The sequence below is a fragment of the Prionailurus viverrinus genome, chromosome D4 (genome assembly GCF_022837055.1).
Source record: "Prionailurus viverrinus isolate Anna chromosome D4, UM_Priviv_1.0, whole genome shotgun sequence".
Classification (NCBI taxonomy): Eukaryota; Metazoa; Chordata; class Mammalia; order Carnivora; family Felidae; genus Prionailurus; species Prionailurus viverrinus.
This window is the reverse complement of record NC_062573.1, coordinates 79,346,192-79,366,938: the sequence shown is the minus strand read 5'-3', so window position 1 is coordinate 79,366,938 and position 20,747 is coordinate 79,346,192. Positions and strand designations below refer to the sequence as shown.

At 47.7% G+C, this 20,747-nt stretch overlaps 1 protein-coding gene and 1 long non-coding RNA gene across 4 annotated transcripts in view; one reads left to right on the top strand and one right to left on the bottom strand.

The window, feature by feature from the left end:
• The window catches only part of LOC125150124 (uncharacterized), a 191,388-nt gene that overhangs the window by 125,325 nt on the left and 45,316 nt on the right, over positions 1-20,747 (top strand). The gene's annotated exons all lie outside the window — the stretch shown is intronic.
• VLDLR (very low density lipoprotein receptor) overlaps positions 1-20,747 on the bottom strand; it is a 31,130-nt gene that overhangs the window by 5,253 nt on the left and 5,130 nt on the right. For both annotated transcript variants that reach the window (XM_047829496.1, XM_047829497.1), the window contains 12 exons: positions 13,270-13,389; positions 8,932-9,054; positions 7,436-7,558; positions 5,363-5,734; positions 5,127-5,249; positions 4,917-5,039; positions 4,337-4,456; positions 4,079-4,204; positions 2,662-2,833; positions 1,850-2,068; positions 800-918; positions 127-266 (listed from right to left, as the gene is read on the bottom strand). In XM_047829496.1, coding sequence (XP_047685452.1) covers positions 127-266; positions 800-918; positions 1,850-2,068; positions 2,662-2,833; positions 4,079-4,204; positions 4,337-4,456; positions 4,917-5,039; positions 5,127-5,249; positions 5,363-5,734; positions 7,436-7,558; positions 8,932-9,054; positions 13,270-13,389 — 1,880 coding nt within the window. The remainder of the gene's footprint in view (positions 1-126; positions 267-799; positions 919-1,849; positions 2,069-2,661; positions 2,834-4,078; positions 4,205-4,336; positions 4,457-4,916; positions 5,040-5,126; positions 5,250-5,362; positions 5,735-7,435; positions 7,559-8,931; positions 9,055-13,269; positions 13,390-20,747) is intronic.

The window sequence follows — 20,747 nt, the reverse complement described above, 5'->3', positions numbered from 1 at the left end:
AATCAGCATAGAATTTGTCCCATGTTGTAAGTGTCCAACCCCCTCTTCCCGCGTGCCTGTTCTTTCTCCCCCAGGACGCTACAGTAACTCAGAGGTACACACTTAGACACGAGGCACACATCTCACCTCAAATATCGTTAGTGCGAGAGGATGAGCTAGGAACTCCAGAGACTTGAGGACAATCCTACGATCTTGGCCATTCAAGTCCACGCTGGACAACATGTGCAGCTTGGAGTCAAGCCAATAGAGACGGCTCTTTATAAGGTCTGGGGAAGAAAAGAATTGTCAAGGCATGATAAGCTGTCACGGCTCTGGCTTCCATTGAAAATATCCAAAAAGTCCAACATTCTACACTCATGGGTTCCTTCTCCAGCCCAGTTTCATAAGGGGGTCCCACAAACCTTGTGAAGCAGCTGGCAGAATCTGTACACATACTCATTCTGGGAGACTAAGGGAGTGCCTGAGGTTCTCCGGGGAGCTGCCTTGAGAAATGTTACATTATATAGAAGTATTAAGCTAGCGTGTTGTTCTGCCCCTACAGGATGAGAGTTTCCAAGGCCCAAGTTCAGGCTTCCCTGAATTCCTGTCACCTGTTGGGTCCAAATGGACATAAAAGCTAGCGGTGGTGCAGCAAGTAATTTGCTAAGTCCACTGTCCCACTTGAATTGCTCAGTTACTCTCTTCCAAAAGTCCTGCTACGAAGGGAACCATAGAGAAGTGTCTGCCATAGTGCAGAATAAACTGTAGAGAGAAGCGAAAACTGCAGAATTGGCGGTCAAGGAAGGAAGAACATACGTACCAAGGGTAATTCCATTAGGCCATTGGATGTCCACTGTCACCAGAGGCCGTCTATCAAATCCATTCATGCCCGCTTTTTCTATTTTAGCGGGTTCTCCCCAGTCTGACCAGTAAACAAAGCTGGCAAGAGTTAAATGAGATAAGCCTCAGCGGTGTGGAAGGCACAAACTCGTAGTTTGCGACACACATTTAAAGAATGAATAGGAAACTCGAGAGACGATCAGTGACAATTCAGGGTCTAAATTATGTTCTGGGGAAACAAAAGTGAACACTGAGAAATCTACAAGCTCATTATGGACTATATTCATCTATATAAGTGTGGCACTTATATTTCAACCCCAAGCCACAGGTTAGGTCTTTCTTTTCCAAAAGGCCAATTCTTTCAGAGGACCCAAAAACAAATACATGCTAAGTTTTAGGGTAGGGGCTGGCTGATTATGTTCTAGTGAGGATTCATGGGGGTCAACAGTGGGTACTACAGGCTCAGTCAACTTCCCCAGCTGCTTCCCTATATTATTTAGTGGCAATTTAGGGAGATGTCTCTGTGAAGTGTTGCTAGACAGGTCCATTTATTTCCCCCGGACTCTCAGACAACTTGGACATGTAGATGAAAGCTTTGAGGTATTGTGGTTACCACAATCCCCCGACTCGTGCTGGTACTTGGGTTTGCTCATTGGGAGCTAACGTAACAAAGAATTCAGACAAAAATTAAAAATCACTCGGAAAGAAGGTGGGTGGCCACAAGGGCTCAGGTACAGCTTTCGGTGCATGTCACAGCAGACCTGTTGTTTCATTCATGTCCAGCAGCGGTCATACAGCCAGGGAGGGCCTGTGGTACAGTCCACCATGGCATCGCCGACATCTTGAACTGGATAATTGTTTGTTGTGGGGAGCTGAGTCTACGGCCACACCACCCTGAACGTGCCCCACCTCGTCTGTTGTGGAGAGCTGATAAGTCTTGGGATTTCAGTACTATTTCAGCCACGGGGATAGCTCCTGGCATACACAGATAGCATCCAAAAGGCTGTAAGATGAAAAGCAGACTACAAACCCAGACAGTGGGTCCACAGCTATGGAGGCAGGCTCCCGCAAGTCAGAGTTAAACAGGAACTTCCTCTTGGCTCCATCTAGGGTAGCTACTGAAATAGTCTTAGAAGCCGCATCCGTCCAGTAGATGGTCTTGTACACCCAATCAACAGCAATGGCTGCAGGATTATAGACATTGTCGATCATTTTAACATGTCTACCAACCTTGTCATCAATTGAGGCACTGAAACAGAATAGGTCACAAGAAATTTAAGAGTTTGACACCATCAGAGCCTGGAGAATGGACTTTCTGTTTACAAAATGGTCAACAGCTTTGTTCAGAAGAAACTCTAGTAACACCACAGCTCACCACTCAGATTATTTCACTATCCTTCTTACTGGTCCTACACAATACTGTCCATTATTTAGTTGCTGTTACGTATTCGATATGCAAGAATGACCCATTTCTAAGTGAAGCTATTTGTTTCAGGAACCATCGTCTGCGTTTCCATAGTTGCGGTTAAGAAAAAGCTGTCACTACCATTTCTAGCTTATAGCAGCTATGAACGCTTGTCAGAGACAAAGGGGTGAAAATAGGAAAAGTTAAGATGTGCTTTGTGACAATCCTATAGCTATAGCCACCTTGTACTTGACAGATGATTTAGTTTCTAAGGAGGAACTGATAGTCATATAATAGTTGGAGAATCAATCAGGGTTCAGATTTAAGAGTCCCAGCTCATTAGATACCAGATTGGAGCTACAAATTCCTCCAAACCTTCCCAAAGACCAAGTGACAAGGACTTGATGTCGAGACACCATGCACAGAACTGAAGTTACCTGAAGATGGCCTTTTGGCTTAGATCAGCCCAGAACAGCTTCTGAGCAGCGATATCCACATCCAGAGCCACTGTGTTTCTTAGCTGTTCAACTAGTTGGATGTATTCTTTCCTCTCCAAGCCAATCTTCCGGATGTCTCTTCGATTAGTGAAGATCAGACTTGGTTCTTTGCCTGCGAGAGAGGAGTCAGGTTTATTTGGTTTTGCTGTAAGAAGGCAAGGTCCTTCTGAGTCAGCTCCTCCTGGAGGAGGAGCACTTGTAAAGTAAGGGCAATGCTAAACACCTGAGGAATATTCTTGCTGCACTCCGTGTTCCCTGGGACTGCAAGTACTTCCCACCATCGAAAACGGTCATCCTGGGTCACAGCACTCAATGGCAGGGTGGCTGATGGGTAAGTTACTTACTGTGATTGCGCTCAAGTCTGGGAAGCAGAGAGTAAGCAAACCTGGGAGGTATTCATGGTGTCGGACGCAAAAGAAACTGACTAAGGCAGGTGTCTGGGGAAACGATAGTCTGTTTAACCTATGATACTGCATTGTGAGTCAGTAGCATGGTTCCCAAGTACAGATAGTCCCCAACTTGGGACTTTTTAACCTTACGATGGTACAAAAGGGGTTTGCATTCTGTAGAAACCACACTTTGAATTCAGAGTTTGGATCTTTTCTCGGGGCCAGGGATAGGTGCTACCAACCTCTCTTGGGATGTTTTCTCATGATACTGCGCAGGAGCTCGGGGTCAGCCCCGCGATTACACGAGTGACCAACTGATCCACCAATGCCCATCTGTACCCATAAAACCATTCTGCTTCTCACTTTGAGTACAGTACTCAATACGTGACAGGAGCTACTCGACACTTGATGATAATACAGGCTTTGTGTTAGATGATGTTGCCTAACAATAAGCTAATGTAAGCGTTCTGAGCACATTTACGGTGGGCTTGGCGAAGCCACGTGACTTGGCAGGTTAGGTATGTTAAATGCATTTTCGTTTTTTTTTTTTTTTATTTATTTTTTATTTTTTTTTTTTCAATGTTTATTTATTTTTGGGACAGAGAGAGACAGAGCATGAACGGGGGAGGGGCAGAGAGAGGGAGACACAGAGTCGGAAACAGGCTCCAGGCTCCGAGCCATCAGCCCAGAGCCTGACGCGGGGCTCGAACTCACGGACCGCGAGATCGTGACCTGGCTGAAGTTGGACGCTTAACCGACTGCGCCACCCAGGCGCCCCTTAAATGCATTTTCGACTTAGGATATTTTCAGCCTACAACGGGTTTATTGGATTGTGACGTCATCGTAAGTCAAGGAAGAGCTGCACTGTTTTAATTCCATATTGAGTTGACTCTTGGAGTCACTGGCTGTAGCTTTCGTAAGCACTTGCTCCTAAGGTACCAGAGCAACACGAACCCAAGTCCATTTACCTACTGCCTTGCACACGCCAGTGGCAAGATCCATCTGATATCCTCGACTACATTCACACTTGTAACCGCCTTTTAGGTTGATACAAATTTGGCTGCAGATTCCCGGGTTTTGGCATTCGTCAATGTCTAGGAGGGAAATTAGAATCAGTCTTGCTGTGCCTAGATGATACAGAGATACACAGTCTTTTCCAAGCCCCCCCCCCCCCCACCGCCACCCCCCCGACCCCGGCCAGGGCTCAGGCTCCCTCCCTGACTCACCTCCACAGATTTTCTTATCTATCAGTTCAAACCCAGCTGCACAGTCACACGCGTACCCTATAACAAGGTCCTTGCAGATGTGAGAACAGCCACCGTTATTAACCAGGCATTCGTTGACATCTGAAATAAAAAGGGACTAGAGTTACTCAGCACCTTACTCCAAATTGGTGTCTGCCCTGATGAATATTCAACCTTGGGGCTTTTTGTGATAAGGTATCTGGTTAGTCGGGCCCAACGCAAGATTTTCCTCCTCAGATCTAATCTGTCTTCAAGGTATGCATCTCGGAGGGTTTCGGGGGGATAGAAAACCCATCTCCTTGGCAAGTTACTAGTTGGCTAAGTATAATTAGTCAATTGCCCCATTGTTGATCTGTCATTTATAAGGAGGTAAGACTGTGTACCAGTTTGTCACTGCTTCGACTTCTAAGGCATAAAAATGCCACTCTGGAGCCCAACAACTGAAGTCGGTTCACCACAAGTGGCTCAAGCAGGCACTGTACGGGTCTGTGTGGCATCATTAACTGTGGGCCAGGTCATTGACCTTCCCCACCCTGTACTCAGGCCGCCGGGGTCCACTTACGACATTCTTTGAGGGGCTCGTCACTCCAGTCCCTGCAGTCCTGCTCCTGGTTACATACTTTACCGATATCTATGCATTCCCCGCTTCTGCACTTGAACTTGCCAGGGCCCAAGCACTGATTGACTACAGAGAGAAACACAAAAGTGAGATTCCATGGTGGGGCCGCTCAGAGCAATCCTGCGACTCACCCCCAGGACGCGAGACCCTTACCGTTTTTGCAGTTGACTTCATCAGAGCCGTCCACGCAGTCTCGGATACCATTGCACTGCCTGCTGCCGTGGATGCAGCTTCCGTCCTCACACTCAAACTGGTCAGGGCGGCAGGTTCGCGAAGCTGCAGGGCGGGGGGAGGCAAGACCACGGGATGGTCAGCCAAACCGTCCCAGCCGCGGCATGGAGGGGGAGGGGGAGGAGGGACTAGGCCCTACTGATAAGAGGGCTACGTACGACAGTTGACCTCGTCGCTGCCGTCTTTGCAGTCGGGGTCCCCGTCACACCGCCACTTCTTGTGGATGCACTCGCCCGAGCCGCACTGGGTCTCGCTGGCGGGGCACTTGGTGTGCATCCGCGGCTGGCGGCCGCACTGCTCCAGGGACTCGTCGGACTGGTCGGAGCAGTCGGCGTCGTCGTCACACACCCAGCTGAGGGGGATGCACGAGGACGTGCTGCACTGGAACTCGTGGGCGCCGCACGTCGGGGGCGCGCAGTCCAGCTCGTCGCTGCCGTCGCTGCAGTCGTCCTGGCCGTTGCACACGAAATTCCTGGAGACGCAGCGGCCGCTGGAGCACGTGAACTCATCGGGGCCACACGTGATGTTGCCTGCGGAGAGACCGCGGGCTCCGCTGAGCACGTGTCCCGCGCGTGCTTTCCAGACTCTGGTCCCACAGTGTAGCATGCGGGATCTCAGATCACGAGCCCTAGCTTTCCAGCGTCACTAAAAAGCTAACGTGGATCTCTATCAATATCCAAATTCGTGGAGTATCTAGCAAGCCGTCCGGGGATGTACAAGAGGCAGGGACTCTTGAATAAGAACAGAAATAAAGGACCAAGAAAAGAGTTGAAGACTCTTAAGTTAATTGGAGAGGAGAACCACAATCTATCGGTAACTTAAAGCGACGGATAACTTGAACGAGAAAGGGGCAGTTCACTTTGAAAGGCAAAGACTCAGTTATCTCTCAATGAATAGACCAAGGATCGGATGGTTAGCTAAAACTATTGTGTACCAGGTAATAGGCAAGACACTCGTAATAAGCATTAGGACACTGTCACCAAAAAGAAGTCATCATGTTACACTACCATGCATGGTGCCTTCTCTGCTGGTCCTTCAAATGAGGATCCGGAATCACGGGTCTTAAATATTTTCAAGTGTTAGAAAGTCATTGCTAGGGCTAGAATCTCAACCTAGCAGCCCGCTAGGCTGATAACGATAAGCCAGGCAGACTAGCCAGTTTGTGTTTGGATTCAGATTCCTGCCGAATGAATCAAGGTCACAGTTTGGTGGTAATTAGGGTAGAAACCACGACTCTGTTGGGAAGCAAAGTCTAGATTAAAGAGGGAAACTCTGGGCAGCTCCCGGGCTTACCAAGCCATAAAAGCTCCATTCTAAGATTGAACACCAAAACTCACTGGACTAGGTGCGGTGATATTGACCTTGGAAGTCGACTTGTACACACGCAAGATGGACGTTTCGACTGCAAACACCCTCAGCTCACTTAGTCTGCTGCATCAGGAGGCCCGTGCCCGTCAGACCTGGGAGGTGCAGCTTTCTGGGCCCTATAAAAGGGCGGTAGCTTGAAAGAGTGCTCAGAGCAGTGTTTGTTCAACCTAGGTATTTTCCCAGGGCCTGGCCTGAGACATGCGGCACTTTATTACACATTTTCCAGGAACAGACACGTGAAAGCATAGGAAACCGAGCTCGTTTTTACAGGCAGGGACTGTGAGAAGAGACAAAAGTACCATCGGTGGGATGGAGTTTTCTTTGGGCACGTGCTGGCAAGATGTGAACGAACGTTTGTGCACCAAGTTACCCTTGGGAAAGGTCGAGCTAGAATCTAGCGTGGGCGTGGGGGGCTATGAAAGGCTTGTGTGATGTTCACGTAATTTATTCCAATCAGCAGACCCACCGGAGACCGAGGAATAAGCTTTCTGGCCCTAGTCCCCTCCTCGTTTCATCGAGCCCCAGTGAGGAAGGCCCACGACTTCCTGTCCTGACGGAGACTGGAGCCCGCCGCACGATTCTGTGGCTTCACTGAGCTGCTTCTAAACGCTAGTGCCCTGAATGACTTACCTGCTTCTCTCTATCTGCCTAGAAGAAACCCCGAAGCAAGCCGTGGTCAGTTACCATGGGAACGTGTGGCCGAGTTTCAGGGCAGTGAGGAAAGCCAAGGAGTCGAGCAGAGAGTGAGATCACGGAAAAGCGCGTCAACGGAGCTGTTCTCTTCACGCTCCGGGGAGCTTCCCTGCCCACCCTTGAGAAAAGGGGTCTCTGGGATACAAGCCACTCCACACTGGTCTTCTTACCACAGTTCTCTTCATCTTCTCCACTGTCACAATCGTGTTCACCATCACATCTCCAGGACACGGGGATACACTGAGTGGAGCGGGCGCCACAGCTGATTTCATTAATGCGGCACGTTCTCATATCTGTTGACGATATACAGTCTCAAAAGAGCCTCCAAACTCATCAGGGCAAAGCTGCTGTTCCTGTGCTGCCTGTGAGTGGTCACACCTGCACCTCAGCGGCCTGGCCGGCGGATGCGATCGGACCTACCGTGGCGGAAGCCCGGGGCGGCTCGGGAGCCCTGCCAACCTGTGCCACCTGGCAGTGCACCTGAGAGCCTGGACCGTGTTACTCCTTCAAGGTTCCATGGCGCGCTCAGTCCTGGCTTTTGTTTCACTTGGCATGGTTAGGCTTACTGGCCGGCCTGCTCCTTGACCTTTTTTTTTTTTTTTTTTTTTTTTTATATCGGATATCAGATAAGGTCACCCGATGCCAACTTCATTAAAGGCTGGAAGGTCTAACACCTGTGAAGTCTTCCTTTGACTAGATTCCTTTATAGGCTTCTTCACAACCTACTTTAGACTGGCAAAACGGGACGGCTCCTGAAGGTTGACCTCAGCGGGCCATCCTCAGGGCCACATCTTTGTGGAACCTGTCTTTACCTGTGGGGACTTACCTGCCTTGACCAATGTTCTGATCCCTCCCCTTATTTCTTGCCTAGAAAACTGAGATGGACACATTTAGCTTCCTTTCTGCTTCACTGTGTTTTGTAAATCCTATTCCAGACCTAAACTTCGCTCCTATTGGGACTGAGTGTTCAGTGCTTTCACAGGTCTCTCCTGCTTTGAAATGAACGCCAAGACATGCTTCACCACGACAGTCAAAGGATCCCAATTTATCTGTCCCAAATCCTCCTCTTCTGTGATGTCACAGACCATTTCCTGAATATCAGCCTAAGGACACAGACCTTTGAATACCTATGAGGTTTCTCTTATTTAAGAACAAGCTGTAAGCTTTACCCTACTTCAATAACGTTAGGTAACACGTTTGTTAAAAATCACGATGTCCCCCTATATTTAGCCACCTTACCCCATCAGTAATTGATTTTTTTTTTCCCAATCGCCTAAGCTGTGCATCTAAAAGCTTATCCTTGGCGCAAGTGGTCCTTCATATAGCTCAGCTTCCAGGACCACAGTACAATCTGCTTGGAGTCCTGATTACCAAACATTTGCAATCTATGCACCTAGTCAAGGAGTTCTTCATCAAATCTGCTGGCTTCCGTCGTAAATATTCAATACTGAAGCTACCCAAGAGGACGTGAGTCTTGTTAGACTAGGGAGAACATTCTTTAAAGGACACGGATCGACTGTTCGTGACTCGACTGACCTTGGAGTCAAAGGGCCTACACATCACGGTCGGCAAAGGGAAACTACAACCAAGTTTCAGATGAAACCATACTTGGAGCTCTGAGACACAAACCAGCCTGGAAACGTTAAGGTCCAAAGCAGTCACTCACGGCACTGTTCGGGGCTTTCGTCAGAGCCGTCTTCACAATCGGGATCTCCGTCACACTGCCACCGGCTGGGGACACATTGGCCATTGTTGCAAACAAAGTCCGACTCGGCACATGTCTTCTTCACTACAAAAGTGTATTTGCAGGGTTAAAGTCGAAGTCACCCAAGAGCTTATATTCCCATGGGGGGTAAAAATGAATGCTGGTACGCTGGCTTCTAACAATAAGGCTGAGTCAATTGGCTCTCAACTGACAGTATCCAGGAAAACACTAGAAAAACCTATTTTCACTTTTCCAGAGGAGAAAGGGGCCCACTTGAGAGAGCTGGAGGGGACAGAAGTCACGGTAAGGTTGCTCATTCCCTGACAGCTCAGGGATACCTCCTAATGAACTTCTTGCAAGTTTCATATTGTTGAGTGTAAGTCATAGTTTCATGCTTTTATGCATTTCTTCCAAGCCATTCAAATAACCTCCTAAGGTTTAAAAGCCAAACATTCCATCCTATGACTGGATCACAGTACACTTGTTCTAGGGGCTTCTCTAAACAGCCCACGGGTTTAGTGTAGAGCTGGGACACGCTTCAGGACTGAATACTGTCACTCCTACAGGTCTGTTGGGGTGGAGGAACCCGCCCAGTAAGAAACAGAAAAAGCTTAAACACGAGGACGAAAGAAGTCACATTTAGAGTCCTAGAGACAGACTAACATCGACTGACTGAAAGTCACCGAAGCCGCTGTGGAAGCTACCAGTCTCTCTGAGGCCTACAGTGAAAGTCGCCTATAACAAGGTATCACGTGTCTGTGAATTCCTACTAGGGCAGGACTTTTCTCCTAGAATTTTGGTGACTCAGGTTGTTGTCCAAATAAGGAAAATCTCAGGAGGAAGGGGACACTGTTAAATACCAGGAAGGTAAGCATAAACCTGGACTCTCTTAAACCAGCCGGGTGGCTTGGTCACCTTCTCCACAAGGGAGTCAGAAAGAGGAATCTCAGTAAGCAGCCGCACAGGGTGTTCTAGGCTCATCCTTCCCAGGCTATGTTGTTGTTCTCTCACGTGCCTGTACTCTCTACCTAAATTTCCAGTTTAAGATCTTCTCGAACGAATATTCTGTACTGGTAAATCAGCATAAACCCCATTAATTTGCTAAAAACTTGAAAGGGACTGCTTCAGGTCCAGGATTTGAGCTACATACAACTTGCAGGGTGTAGGGGACGCTAAAGTACAGGGCCGCTCTCGTTTCGCCTCAGACGCCGGGCGGCAGGGGAAACCGTGACTATGGTCAATTCCGAGAACTCACATTGTGGTGATGAATCATGATGATCTGAAAAGGATTATTCATCTCCTTGAATTGTGTAGCCAAGGAAACAAGAAAAGCCACATTGGCTCTTGGATTCGCACCTGTTTGTGAAATCCCTGAAATACTCAAACCCCAGTATTAATGGTGAAGGCCATATCCAGGGCCCGTGTGCTCCCGCACATGTAGGAAGGTGCTAGAACATCCATAGAGCTGCTTGCTGCAATTCAACCTGTGATGGTCCTCAGGAAGAGGAGGCAGGAAATGGCTTGAAGGAGACCACACTGGTTTGAAGACAGATTAAAATGGTATAGGGATGGGCAAGAGGGGAGACTCTTGCAAAGTGTGACGGCAAAATAGAAACAGGGACAGACAAATTGCTTGAGTTTGTCTCTCTCCATTCTGAACACAGTCTGGGAGGGTCAAGAAAGGCTGTTGGAATGGGACCTGAAGAGGTGGATAGAGATTCAGGTGTGCCACCGGGAAGGAGGGCTACCTGTTTCCTCCTCGGAGAGCTAAAGTTACTGATTAATCAGATCAGCCCAACACTCATAAAACAATGAGTTACTGAGACCCACGGAAGCACCTGGCTTCTGGAGTCTCCCCTTCAACTGACTGAAAATGCTGGTCGACACGCTGGAAAGAAACAGCCCTGCTGAAATTGCAACCAAGTTCAGCATCAAGAGGCTGGATAGGAAGAATACTACAAGGCTTTCTGAGTTTGAAGCATTTCTGCTGCCTTTTTCTTCCAGGGAGGAAGATCTCAAAACAAGCATTCAGAGCTTCCCTGGGCAGGGCTCCCATGTTCCTTCTCTACCTTCAGAACCACGAGGCAGAGACCAATTCTGGCCAAGGATATATTTAATTTTTACCACCTCATGTGATTGTGAGTGATAACTACATCTACCTCCTCAGATCTTCTCAATCTTCCTGCTGTGTGTCTGGAAGTTACTGAGGTGGAGACTATTTTTAGGAAAAGCCAGTGGTGACCCCTAAGAGGCCCCAGGTTAGGTGCTACCAAGTTAGATGGTAAAAGGAGGCTTCTGGAAAGAACAATGAAAGACAAAGAACAATGGGTCTTGCCAAATATACATTTGGGAATACAGGAAGAATTGTTACTTTCCAAAAGAAGAGTTGCCAAGAGTGAGTCCTTGCAGGGAGATACTTCGTGAAGGATTTATATCACCTACGTAACCTAGCAGTGGCAAGAACTCCATGTCTTGTAGGATAGACTAAAATCCCAGTTTTAGGGTGTAAATAGGGGCATATTGATGCCAGGAAGACTCTTGGTCCTGAGACTGGAGATGAGTTTCTTCCCTGAGACTAGAAAGGACTTTCTGTTGTTTCCAAATGAGCTGCTAGTCCCTATTTCGATGTACAAACACCTCTGCTATTGCTCGGCGAGCTCAAGCATAAGATCGTCTGCCATGATGCTTAGACTGTGCCATTTTTGTAATGATGCATGAAAAAGCAGAGAAAGGCATAACGAGATGGCAATTGATGCAATCTACATTTGGCTTCTATTTTTCTTGTGTGTTTCTAATTTGTACAGCGGACATGTGTATATAACATCTTTTAAGAGGCAAATGACAGTGTTGTCCCCGGCATTCGTACACAACATCGTTTCAGGACTTTTACACCACAGAACAAAGGGATCAAAAAGCAAACTGGGGCATATATTCAGGGTACCTCCGTGCCACCTTGATATGTATTTCTCAGCTGTGGTGGCTCAACACGAGGGTACACAGATTGCATAGGGGCATTCTCACAATGATCTTTGGATAGATGCTGATCAATGCCTATGATGGTATATCCCCTCTTTCCTGGGGAAAGACTGTCTTCCACTCTGCTTAACGCTTTAGAATTACCAGCTGTGGTAGGCAGAGAATTAAAAAAAAAAAATCCTTATCTGATCTATGATCTTCACTGGCCTGTATTTTCTATGCCAGGAGTTTATTAACCTTATAAAACCTTAGGGGATTTCTTCCTGCTCGTGGCTTGCTTTATTTTCAGGGGTGGGGATCAGAGCCATTTGAGAATTAAATAAAAGGAAGTCTGTTCCAAGCAGGCTTCTGTCTGTCTCTGCTTCGGGTCCTGGGGTCCCCTCTCCTTGCTTCCTCTACCACATGTTTGCCTGATCTACAAACAGGTCCTGTCATTTGAAAGCACCTCCACTTGATCTTCCACGTCCCACACTCAGGTTGATAGCCCCATGTCAAACATTCAACTATATTCCTCTAGACCAGGACGTATAGACTCTTTGGAGTTTTTATATATTTTTAATATATAAAATATATTAAATATACTTAAATACTTTTATTATATTTGATATTATATATTTAAGTATTTAACATATATGATATATATGAAATATATATTGAATATATTTATATTTATTAACTAAAAATAAAAATAAAAAAATGTATTAAAATAAATAATTTTTAATATATCTTTTAAAATGTTAATTTATTTTGAGAGGGAGAGAGAGTGCATGAGCAGGAGAGGTGCAGAGAGAATTCCAAGCAAGCTCCGTGCTGTCAGCGCAGAGCCTGATGCGGGGCTCGAACTCATGAACCTCAAGATGATGACCTGAGTTGAGATTAAGAGCCGGATTCTTTTTTTTTTTTTTTTTAGTGATTTATTTATTTATTTATTTATTTATTTATTTTTCAATATATGAAATTTATTGTCAAATTGGTTTCCATACAACACCCAGTGCTCATCCCAAAAGGTGCCCTCCTCAATACCTATCACCCACCCTCCCCTCCCTCCCACCCCCCATCAACCCTCAGTTTGTTCTCAGTTTTTAACAGTCTCTTATGCTTTGGCTAAGAGCTGGATTCTTAACTGAGCCCCTCAGGCACCCTATTTATTTATTTATTTATTTATTTATTTATCTATTTATTTATCACTCAATCAATCTATTTCAGGGCAATTCTTAGCCATGGATCATAGTTTCCGAACCTCAATACATTTAGAAAGAGTGTCACGGTAAATGCATGTGTCCTCGTGGGGAGGCCAGTGATGCTGTCAGGCTCTTTACTTACCACAGTTCTTTTCATCGCTGCCGTCAGCACAGTCTTCGTCCCCATCACATTTCCACAACAATGTGATACAGCGGCCATTTGTGCACTGGAATTGGGATGGTTCACATTTGGCTTTTCTTCCTAAAATCAGGAGGGAGCGCTTAGCTAAGCTGGGATACAAGTGTGGTAATTCAGACATGCAAGTTACCCCAAAACCTGTGGATAGGGTCCTTCTTGGAGGGGCAGCTGCAGACTCGGCAGGTAGAACATTCTAGGGGCCAGGGTGGGGTGGGCACTGGAGCAACGACTGACTGTGACTGAGTTCTTAGCTGGGCACATGCCATCTGGGGAAGACTAGATTTCCCAGCCTGTCTTGCAGTGAGGCATAGCCATGGATGGGGCTAAGGTCTGGCTACTGGAATATCAACAGAAATAGTAAATAGGACTTTTGGGAACTGTCCTCGAAGGGACAGGGATCCCATTTTCCTGCCCATTTTTCCTTTCTGGCTCGTGAAAAGTTGCCCCGGTGTCTGCAGTAGTGATCCTGGGCTAATGGAGCCAGACCAAGAAAGAAGGAACCTGGGTTGTCCAGAAAACACGGGGAGTGGGGTTGGGCTTCACCTGCCTCTAGCTTTGTTTTCCCTCCTTTAATTCATTCATGTAGCTATAATCACACAGCCAAATCCTAATCCATTAATAGCATTTCTTGGCCATATTCTATACTGTGATTCACAGAGGATGCCCCTTATTACAAGCAGACTAAGGGAGATTTAGAAGGGGTAGCACGGAGGGGACAGAATAGAGGTTTACTACATGGCTCTTCATCTTAGGATTTGAGGTCTAATTAGAAAAAGACAAGCTTACAAAATGGCTCAAGGACAAAGATCAAGAAGGTACAGTTGAGAGGTGAAGAGATCCTTTTTAGTGATGGGGGTGGGGAAGGGCGGGTAGAACCACAGACCTGGGGTCTATTTCTCTGAATCTCCATTTTCTGATGGGTATTTACTTCACACAGTGGTATACACTCATACTTGTAAGTCGAGCGTCTTTTTTTTTTTTTTGCCTGGCATGGGACAGCTAGCATTCAGGTGTTTCCTACCATTATCATGTCTGTCCTTCTGGAGGATGCGATTTCTTCGAGCTCAAAGGCAAGGATCTGGTTGCTTAATGCAAGTATATACTGCAAAGAGGTGAGAAGATGAGAGGTTCCCTGTGGCTCGTACAGATTACTTAGGGAGGCCTTCCAGGCAGAAAGCCCTCCGATGCCCTGCCACCTTTCAGTATCTGCAGCTGTGGCGTTGCTGGCCTGAGAGCAGATGGGACAGTGCCAAGCACAGACTAGAACTCTTGTGCTGAGTACACAATACTCTCCTTGGCCTCCCTGCGTTCAGCTCCTCCCCACTGTCCGGGGGCATTCTAGACCCGTGTGGCTAATTCCCTGGCGGACACGAATTTTGGTCCAAGTCAGCTTTGCCCTATGAATGTACATTCTTAGCTACTAAATGTATCGGTAGCTGTATGGGCCATTCTGTTGTCAAGGGTCTAGCTAAGCGGGGCCCCAGCTACAAAGCAGTGTGGTTTGATGGCATTCCCTACCTGTGTTTCATACTATGTGTTCATTCCACAAGTAGGTTATTGGGGGTAAGGTGTCAGGGATCCAGAACGGTAGGTGTTGGGGTGCCTGGGTGGCTCAGTCTGTTAAGCGCCCGACTTTGGCTCAGGTCACAGTCTCAGGATTCGTGGGTTCGAGCCCCACGTCGGGCTCCGTGCTGACAGCTCGGAGCCTGGAGCCTGCTTTGGATTCTGTGTTTCCCTCTCTCCCTGCCCCTCCCCTGCTCCTGGTCTGTCTGTCTGTCTCTCTCTCTCTCAAAAATAAATATATATTTTTTAAAAAGTTAAAAAAAGAAGGGTAGATGTTGTTGCCAGGAAGTGGTACCTGCTGATTTTTATACTCCTAACCGATTTGGAGTGGCTGCCTCCCCCCCACACCAGGCATATAGTCTCGACAGATTGTGACTGTTCCCAGTGCTGCTCTAGGGGCCACTGGCTTCAGTTCTCTGTCCCCACGACTTCTGAGGGCTATAGGACTGGTCAGGATCTACTTAGAGTACTCTATGTGAAAAGCAGACAAAGAACAGTCAGTCATCAGAGAACATCGATAGAAATATGGTTGGGAAGACCAGTCAGGTTGCCATGAGGACGCTGTGGAGACGGGAAGGCTCTGAATTTGTTTCTCAAGGTTTTAGTGCCAAAGGTTGTTGAGTCAAAATGAGCCACAAACTCCGACATGGATATCTACAGTGCCCAAAAGGTAACCGCACAATCAGGCTTGGACGGGGAGAAGAAAGTAGGTGTCAAATGTCGCTTTTCCGAGGGCGAGGTACCGAAAGATCGTGACAGTGAGTTTGGAAGCCGCAGAGTACATGGACATCCAAGCTGGCCAGGGATGCGGGACAGGCACACAGTACAGTAAGTCTGGCGTTGGGTTCACCGGCACCTTTAAGGAGGGTCTCTGAACACAGCTGTAGCCAACAGTCAGTCCTAAGTGACACTAAAATTTCAGCAATGCTGCTTTAAGGGCAGATCCTGAGCAGACTCTGGACAGATATTAGCCTTTTCTTTTTTAAGTTTGTTTGTTTGTTTGTTTATTTATTTTGAGAGAGAGAGAGAGAGAGAGCGTGCGTGAGTGCACAGGGAGGGGCAGGGAGAGAGGGAGACAGAATCCCAAGCAGGATCCACGCTGCCTGTGCAGAGCCCCCACGCGGGGCTCGAACTCACGAACTGTGATACCATGACCTGAGCTGACACCAGGAGTCATAACTGTTTCCTTCGTGTGTATTCCAAGGCCATAAGACAAACAGAAGTTTACTTTCTACCTTTTGTGATCTCAGATATTTCTACTTCACCCAAGCTTCTGCCCGACTGTCATAAAAGTATGTTTTGCCGGGACACACACAAGATTCTCCATTACCATGGGGGTTAGATGTGGAGACAAGCTATTGACTGTTGCTGCTTGTTTAAAAGGGGAGCAGGGTCGGGGTGGGGGTGGGTAAGGCTGGCTGGCTGCCTTATAAAGGATGCCTTCTTTAAAGAGAGGTGAGTAAAGACCTTAAGTCTTTTTGGCCCTGCCTCAGTTTCTTGTTATCTAAGCACTCAGTTGTGAGAGATGCCTCCTGGGCAGGAAGTCTTCCCCATTCGGTTTAACCCCTGCCTCGTGCACAGCAACCAGGGCTTTGACGCCAGAATCTCGACTGCTGTGACCTCAGCCAGGCTGCAGGGCTGTGGGTCTTCTTTCCAGGTTTCAGAAAGATTCTCCCTCACCCGTTTTGGTGCTCAGCTGGCAATGTGGCCGTACACAGCTCCGGGAGAACCGAAAGCACCAAACAAGTTAAGAAGCTTTTGGTTTCCAAAGCTTTTGGGGGATTACAGGATTGTGGACCTGTAGTCTATTTTCATCCATGACAGTTAAGTCTCAGGTTCAGCATTAGTCTTGCATAAAGCAAACGGGGTGAGCTTGCAATCATCTATACCCAAGGTGCTGTTAATTCTTAGGCTAAGCTAAGGCCGCCGATGCCTCAAAAAATAACCCTGTAAGTAGAGGCTCTAGACATCTGTATCCCAGCGTCTCTTAGCTCAGAAAGGAGAACAGTTGGAGTAAATGTGTTTTTTGGCAGGTTCCTCAGAGCCATGAGGTTTCATGGGAATGCCTTAGCACCAAAAGGGTGGTTGAACCAGGGAGAAAGGCCATGACCGTGGGGAACCTGGTCACGAACCAGGGGAATCCACCTGTTTCCACCGGGAAGGCTTTCTTTTCAACACAGGAGTTTTGTGTTTAAGGATTTAAAAAGGGCTCTTTCTGTTGCTTTAAGACCTCAAACTGTTGGCCTAGATCTGGGTTTTCTTTTAGCTCTGCTACTTAAGAATGAATATCCCTCCCCTTTTGGGTCAGTGGGTAGGAAGTCGCTTGTAGGTAGCCACCTATGGACCTAGTCACAGCTGTTTGCATTATCGTGCATGAACGAAGGCCCAGGAGTGTCTGTCAAAGGCCAGCTGCCTAATTCTGTCACTCGCACATGTGGAATCAGACCCTGCAAACTTAGTTCAAGGCACCCTTGTCCCAGGAACCTCGTTTACCTAAAGAGTGAATGCTGCTTCCCAGACAGGTTGGCAATTGACTGGCTCCAAGAAATTCAGAGTTTTAAATGCCTATAGAAGTCGATCTGCTGTTGTCTGTCTTTCCGCACAAAGGTTAACAGGGAAGAACAGTATGGAAGCTTCATTGAACTGTACGGATCTCACAGTAAATACAAGCCCTTCAACGTGGGCTATGCATTTCCCAAGAGGGCTCCGGGCGGCCCTGAGTGCAGAGGGGTTTCTGAGTATCGGGCTGAGGTATGAATTTGAACCTGCACCAAGGGGCTCAGGCTGTCACTGTGCTGGGACCAGCAGGGCCAAGCATTCAGATGTCTCTCTCTCTCTCATCGCTGGAGCACACGGGTGTTATCTACAGGAATTTCTTGAGTCCATTTGTTTTGCTACTTCTGGGGCCACCGAGGGCATTTATTTTTAGTCCCGCTCACTTTCGCTGCTACTTTAATGCCAATCTTTCTATTTACAGGCTAAAACTCCTCTCAGGACAAGCTGACTTCTGAGTCAGCAAAGCAGTTTTCTCTCTCGGGAGAGGAGGCTAGTTAGTGACAGGAAGTCAGGAAAACAGCCTGAGTGTCAGGCACAAATGTTGTGTCCCTGCCCTCGAGTCAGCCTCTAAAGCACTTGCCATAACCAGCGAAAAACTGTTAAATACGTAGGTTAATCCTCCTCATTCACTGAAACAAGTGAATCTTACAGTCCCACTGACTGTGTTTCCATTGACATTAGATTCACATAATCTCAGGAACTGTGGGTAAATAATTTTTTAAACATCGTTTGCTAAACGCAGCTCTAAGACTTTAGTCTTTTAATTGAGGTAGATTCTGAATCGTATACTTTGAACGTTACGATGCCCCATCTATGTATCAGGAAACCTGTCCACAGAAGGGGGGGAGGTACAGCCCTTGGGTGGTAAGAGAATTTGAACCCGGGCATTCTGTCTCCAGACACTGAGCATGCCCACAATCTAAAACACCTAACTCAGGACTACTTCCTGCTAGAATATTTGTTGATTTTTGGCGACTCAGGTAGTGGAGTCAGTTGAAAGCAATCCAGAATTAGGCAGTCTCACCTGTCCGGATGACGCTATCCTAACACAGTCTTATTGTTGAGGGATGGTGTTCCATCCCTCCCCCATTTTCATTTAAAAAGAAAAAGCTGCTGGAGTATCTTCAGCGAGGTGGGAGGGGGGTTTCTACAAGGACTACAGAGCTTGGTTCTTGTCTAGGGCACATTGGCCAAGTCGCGGCATATTGGGGAGCTACTAGTTTCTGTGGCGGGTGGACGGCTAAGTCAGCACAAGAGTTTCAAATGCACTGGGAGCAGAGTGGGGCCCCCACTTGCATTTCTGAGTTTCCAGACAGAACTGGTGTTGCTGGGCCCTGATCACACTCGGAAATCATTCCCTCAAGGTTAGGAGGCTAAGATTCCACTACAGCAGAAGGGACTATGTCATTTTAGGGATTGGACTGCACATCTCTTGCCCCCATAAGCTGTCCCGCCCATCACTGGATGGACACAGGTGACAAATGCTGGTCTTAAGGCTGACAGTATGGTGACAACCTGAGGCAGGTCAAACTCAGTCAAGATGCCTTAACAGCCATGCACCATATATAAGTTCTAAAGTCTCTCTTTTCTTCCCCAGGAGCCCTATTCTTGAGGGGCTCCTTCCCTTGCTCGAAACCAGTGGTCCGGTAGGGAGCCCTGGTTCTTGTCCCCTGATGTTTCTCCATCAGGCCCTGGCCCTGTCCAGGCTCTCATCCCTTACTTGATGTGAATTCCTCTCCAGTTTCTCTGCCTCCGGGTTGCCACAGTCTCCATCCAAATCGACACGGCGATTCAAGCAGCCTAGAGTGGCCTGAAAAGCCAAGGGTCGTATCGCCTCTAGGCTTCTCACCACTCTAGGGCTGAGCCTTGCTCCCTCCCTACTTCACCCAACTTTTCCCTCTTGGTTCCCACCAGCCACCTGCTGCGAGTACACCCAGGGACCCACCCCCTTCCCCAGGCCTGTGTCTTCACTGTTACTCATGGTACTCCCGTCCACTTATCCACTGGATAAGTGTGCACAGAGGTCTGCCCTTGAATGAGGCCCTCAGGTCCTCTCTTGACCAACCAGGTGAGGTCTGGCTGCTTTACCATGGTCCCCTGTGCCTGTCACACGGGTGTCATGTACTGGGAATACTTGTCATACCTGCCTGTTTCCATCTCTATATCTTCTAGGCCCGTTAGGAAGGGCCTAGAATTTCTAACTTGGGACCAGGTTCCTGACCTCTAAAGATTCTTTGGGCACTGATGAGTATTCCTGGGTGGAGAGGCTCTATGCTATAAAATCCACTCTTCCCTCTGCCTGTGGGCGTACCGTCACCTCATCTTTGTGCCACTTTATTACCTAAAAACTGTGCGCTTTCCACACTGATCTGCCGGGGGGAGTGTGTCAGTGAGGGTACGTCAGCCTCATTTCCCTGTGAGTAGAAAGCTTCCAAGACCCAGGGAAACGGTAGCAGCAGCTAACTGGTAAAGTTAGAAATTTGACGTAGGGGACCCGGATTTCACTTTGGACATGTTTTAGTGCTCTTTGGTCACGTTGGTAGCAACCCACTCTTGCTCGAATCTCGTCACTTTTGTAAGATCATCTGCAGAGGTGGAATAGTGTCTGGCTTGGTCAGATTCAGGTCTAAGTGCTTGGGGACGATTGGAAAAACATAGGCTATCACACACGTAGCGGGGGAGAACTCCTGTGACCTTTGGGTGCTATCTGCCTGTTGTATGATTAAGCCCTTAATACCGATCTGCTCACTTCTCTCCAGAGCTTGTAGTCCAGGCTGTCTTTGGAGCATTGATTATCTTTTAAAAAAAATTTTTTTTAACGTTTATTTTTATTTTTGAGAGACAGAGAGAGACAGAGCCTGAGTGGGGGAAGGGCAGAGAGAGAGGGAGACACAGAATCCGAAGCAGGCTCCAGGCTCTGAGCTGTCAGCACAGAGCCTGACCCGGGGCTCGAACCTACCAACTGTAAGATCATGACCTGAGGTGAAGTCGGACGCTTTCCTGACTGAGCCACCCCAGGTGCCCCTGGAGCATTGATCTTCTGATCTGACTTCCCCACTAGACCAAATGCCATGAAAGAAAGGACCAAGTCCGTAGTTACTGTGTCCACCCCCCACCCCCACCCCCTGGCCATGCCTGGTGGTGCTCAGTAGATGGATGTCCAGTGGTTATAAGCAGAAGTACAAGGGACGCCAGTATGACTCTACCACCTACTCAGGGAACCTGCAGATGAGTTAATAAGTCAGGTCTTGGGAAGTCTTTAGAAAAACGAAAGACTAGGGGCTGTCTACAACTCAACAGTA